The 5,301-nt window shown below is 34.5% G+C and overlaps 1 protein-coding gene across 1 annotated transcript; it reads right to left on the bottom strand.

Moving 5' to 3' along the window:
* Nucleotides 1–4,958: 4,958 nt before the first annotated feature.
* COCSADRAFT_160226 (uncharacterized protein) lies at nucleotides 4,959–5,208 on the bottom strand (the record flags this gene model as incomplete). Its single annotated transcript, XM_007701518.1, has 2 exons — nucleotides 4,959–5,086; nucleotides 5,148–5,208. The coding sequence occupies 2 exons, from the start codon at nucleotides 5,206–5,208 to the stop codon at nucleotides 4,959–4,961; spliced, it is 189 nt and encodes a 62-aa protein (XP_007699708.1).
* Between the last annotated feature and the right edge of the window lie 93 nt (nucleotides 5,209–5,301).

Below are 5,301 nucleotides of genomic sequence, written 5' to 3'. Positions count from 1 at the left end.
TTTTTGATATAATGTAACGGCGCAGGCAAGACTACTCGGATCAGTGTCGGCGGTAGTGTCACTCAGAGGCATATGGGAGTGCGTGGGACATCAAACGAGCCTTGATTCGAATAGACACCTATAGGCCTTGTACGAAAGAATATCAAAAATCTATCGAGCTACGGTATGGAGAAGGTGGGGTTTTATATCAGCAGATCTGCCCTCGGCTAGTGCGTGCCCATGTTCGGATCCCTTTCGGATGTTAGTTCAGTGTGTACTCGAACCGTTACAAATCTATTCAGCTCTACCTTTGCCTTCTAGATTAAATGGAGAGGTAAATTGGAGTTTAAAACCTTTTCTATTTAAGAGCTTCTGTAGATCTTTCGTATTTAGCTTATTATTTAATTAGATAAGCTTAATCTACTTTAAATCCTATACTTCAGCTCGTTTAATAAAAGCTTTAACTGGTGTTATAAGCTCTGATCTAGATATAAGAAGATCGACTTCTAGATACTTAGTATAGTAGTTAAGAAAGGTTATATTGTACCTATAGCTCTTATTTATTTTTAGCTTAATAGGCTCTCCTAGATCGTAGTAGATAAGATCGCTAAAATTATTGACTAGAGTTAAGATTAGATCTCTACTTATCTTACTAGTAAATTTACTTTTTAAGCATATCTCGTAATTGCTAAATAAGTTATTAGTCTTAATATTTAATTTAATGCTATCAGTATTTTTATAAAGCTTATTTAAGCTTGTCTTTCTAATATGGCCGAAACGTTGGTATAGTAGAGATATCTAATTATTCTAATTAATAGATTTCGATTAATTGAGCTGTTCTAATAGCTCTAATTGTTCAGATAGATTTGATATATTAGATAATAGATTTAGCTAGTCTAATAGATTAATTAGTTGTACTAAGTTATTAATCTCTATATAGATCTAATTAGTTTAATAGATATCGCTAATTGTGGTAAAGATCGCGATCTTTTGAGCGTATTATCCCTTAGCTAGTGTCTTATTAGAACGAGTAATTAGACTATAGTTCTTAGTAAATTAGAATTCTGCTTCTTTTTAGACTACTTAATAGAGACTTAATAGATTAACATAAAAGTCTGGTATAAGGAGTACTTCTTTTAGCACTACTAATCTGCTGGTGCTAGTGAACGTGATTAGTACTTCTTTTTTGGCTATTACTAGTAGTAGTGTTCCTATATTACTCTATTTCATATAGGTGTTAGATACACTAGTAAGATTCTGGAATAGGGTTCGATCGTAGCAGATATGCGCACTAGCTCCACTATTTAGTATCTACTTAATGGATTTGGTAGATTAGATAGATCTGGTAGTATTGATATTAGCGATATTTTGGTCTACTAATATAATCGTAGATAGAGCTTCTTTTGTTTTAAATAAGCTCTGGTTGGTGCGCTTAGATGGATCTTTTTACTAATATTAATCAACTAGATGCCTATTTCTTCTGCAGTAGCTGCAGTGCTTTAAGCTTCTGTTAGATTTCTGAGTTAATAAGGATATTTCTATATTCTTAGATTAATAAGATCGATAAGATTAATCGAATCTATAATTAGATTGATAGTATAGATTGAATTAATGGGATAGATCGGATCGATGGAATGGATCGGATTGGTGGGATGGATTGGATTAATAAGATTTAATATAGCTCCTTTGGATCGAGCTGTTTAAGCTGCTGGAGCTATTCTTAATAGATCTAAGACGTCTGGATTCGTTAATAATCTAGCTGCATATTATTTTAAGATTAATTTCTTTGTTTGATCTAAAGTCTTGCGTGATCGCAGTAATAAGATAATTAAATTCTAAACTTAAATTGTTGAGTATTAGCGCAGCAATGAATCGATTGGGCAGTTCGATTTTGCAAGCTTTTAAGCTTAAAGTAAGCCTTAATAGCTTTTAAAGATAGGTTTCGACGTTATTTTAGTAGCTTATAAGTGTGGTATTGATTAGATCTTTGCAGATTAAGAAATTAGAGCTGAACTCTTTCTAAGAGTATAGAGTTTCGAGATTGCTCTATAGCTCTACTAGGCTAGTGTACTCCTTTGTCTGAAGTAGTGGCCCGTCTTTAAGACTAAGTCGAAGTATTAATAGAGCTTTGGCTTTTAAGCCTTTAAGCTTCTAATAGCTCTTAGGGTATTTCTCTTGAGTGAGTTGGGCTGGATTAATTAATATAATCTCCCTACAGTCTTGCTGCATAAGTACTAATTTAATCCGTAGTGCCTAGATATTATAGTTAGAGCTGCCTTTAAGTTTTGGTACTTTGAAGATACTATCAGCTATTTTGATCTATTATTCTAGATCGGCTGATAAGCTCGTATATATGCTGATGCTATCGCAGTTACTGTTCTTTCTATGAAGAACTCTAGCTGCTGATTGATATAGATCGATATATTGCAATCAGCTGATCTAGCTTTGGATGAACCTAGTATCTAGAGTTTTTTAGCTTCTTTAGCCGTGGTTTTCTCTTAACCCTTATTATTACCCTAGCTCTTGCTAAGAATCTAGCCTAAATAGTACTAGTTCTTACGTGAACGCTAAGCCTTTTGTAGTAGACTTTGTTAGAACCTTCGAATAAACGCGTAATCCGGGCTCATAACCTGTTGAAATAAGGAGGGTGCTACTTGTTCTATAGCTAGCTTAGAGGTAGAGTCGTCTACTTATCTAGCGATAGACTTAGAGGTAGCGAATCGATAGGTTCTAGGATGAAAGAGAAATAATGCTAGGGGAGAGAGATTGAAGAATTGGATTGATCCGATCTTATCTTGTTATCCGCACTAGTAGTCTGCTCTGTGCAATCTGCTCTGCTTTCTATCTAGTATTCCTATCACTAGTATTTATACTAGCTAGTAGCGATAGATTACGTTGTATACACGTAATCTTTATTTATCTCTTACGCTACTAATATACTCGTGATACACTAGTAGTATGATAGTATAGATCGCTAGGGTATAGCGATCTAGTCGATTGATAGATTGATCTTATTAGAGATTAGCTGAGTAGCTTAGATCTCTGACAGCCTACTCTAGTTATCCTAATAGTAGAACACAAACGGACGTAGTCTCTAATTAATATACTTATTTATAATCTCTATCTAACTATTAGTTTCTTTATAATAGGCGGTAGATAGCTTAACTTTAACGCCTAGAATCTAGCAGAATTTAGACCAGAAACTAGACACAAATTATAGTTCTTAATTAGAGATAATAGTCTCTAGAGTATATCTAAATTAGTATACCTACTAGATAAAGAGTTTAGCTATACCTCTTACATTAATTATCTTATAATAAAGGATAGAGATAGCTTACTTAGACAACTAGTTAATTATAACCATAATCTAATTATATCTAGCTTTATCCTTATAGAATTTCTTAAAGTTAATGTAAAGATATTACATTAGCTAGTTAGAAATTAGAAGAGAGTAAATTAGCCCTAGAACTTAGGTCTATCTCGAATAGGCCTTACAGCAGGCTAGGCAGTTCCGTATATACCTCTTATAGATAGCTTCTATACCTTTCTAGTAGTACTTCTAAGATAGTAGCTAATAAGTTTTCTTAGCACTTAGATAGGCTAATAAGACCTAGTTATAGGCCTCTTAGATTAACTAAGTGTAAGCGATAAAGTCTAGCTACACATAGAGGCGGTTTAAGTAGAGTAACAACCTATTTTCTATCTAATACTTATTAAGAAGAGTACAGCGCTCTTTCTTAAACAACGCGCGGTTTTACTACAACAGAAGCTTAATTAGCTTAAGAGAGTCTAGGGATATAGTCTTCTAAGTAGGCTTAACTACTAGCAGCAAGATAGTCTACTTAGATAGTTATTCTATATACGCCTTAGTAAGTTTAGAGTTAATTTAGTTATTTAGTTAGTACGGTCCTAAAGAACCCGCGAACGTTTATTAATTTATGTAGTTCTTAAGTTCTATATATCCTATTCACGACGGCTAAGAATATTAGCGCGGGCGTTATCCTTACTAGGCGTGTATTAGATACAGAAGTTAAATAAAGTAAGCTATTTAGCCTATCTTACTTATTAAGTATTTAGAACCTTAGTAGTTATAAAGTACTCTAGTAAGTAGTAGTTAGAGTATACTTAAACTTAGGAGTAGACTAAGACTAACTTAGATCTCCACTTATTAAATACTATAATAATAGCATACAACTTCTTATTATATATCTCCTAATTTAGCTCTAATCTAAATAGAACCTTACTAAAGAAAGCTACTAGGCACTATAAGCTATTTAGTTAGTTCTAAAATAGTACTCTAGCTACAACACTATTAGATATATTTATCTCTACCTTAGTATTATACTCTAGGTAATAGTAATATAAGGTAAAGATTACTAGTAGGGCTGCTTTTAACTTATTAAAGATATAGTTATAGTTTAAATCCTATATAAAGAGCTTCGCGGGGCTCTAGAGTGTAATAATTAGTTTAGTAACTTATAAGTATTCTAGAACGAATTACTAATAGAATTCTATAAAGCCTAGAAACGAGGTTACACTAGTAATAGTAGTAGGTTAGACCTAGTTACGGAGGGCTTCTACCTTATTATAATCTACCTCTAGGCCTTTATTAGTAAGAATATACTAAGTACTTTATCTAAGTAATATAGAATTTACTCTTCTTAATTTTAACTTAGAGTTCTACTTACTATAACCTTTTTAGTACTTTACGCATATACTAGATATATTCCGCCTCTAACTTAAAGTAGATAAGAATATTATCTAGATAGGCGATACAGAAGTTATCTAGGTAATTAATCAATATATCGTTTATATATTACTAATAAGTTACTAGACTATTATATAGTGTAAGGGGCTGCGCTCTGGGGAGCAATCGCGAGGTATACAAGAGGTTGTATTCGATGAGGAGCTAAGCTCCCAAGCTACGTAGCTGTCTATATACAAGCTGGTTACCCGAGTAACAATCGGACCGGTGAAGTCTAGGTGCACGAGGCAGCTTCTGGGTCCTGCGGCTGTCGTCTGAACGTCGTTCGGGCGGTGCGCAGAGAATCCGGGTGCTCGAGACAGCACCCGGGTTCTGCGAGTAGGCCGAGATTCCATCGAGGAGCTATCCAAAGGGCGTTCAGCCCGTTACATATAGCCTAAAGGGTAATACCTTAGTCTTATACTTGTAACGGCGCAGGCAAGACTACTCGGATCAGTATCGGCGGTAGTGTCACTCAGAGGCATATGGGAGTGCGTGGGACATCAAACGAGCCTTAATTCGAATAGACACCTATAGGCCTTGTACGAAAGGATATCAAAAGTCTACAGAGCTAGCTA

The sequence above is a fragment of the Bipolaris sorokiniana genome (genome assembly GCF_000338995.1).
Source record: "Bipolaris sorokiniana ND90Pr unplaced genomic scaffold COCSAscaffold_6, whole genome shotgun sequence".
Lineage (NCBI taxonomy): Eukaryota > Fungi > Ascomycota > Dothideomycetes > Pleosporales > Pleosporaceae > Bipolaris > Bipolaris sorokiniana.
The sequence above is the reverse complement of the archived record's forward strand: the minus strand, read 5'-3'. Positions and strand labels throughout refer to the sequence as shown.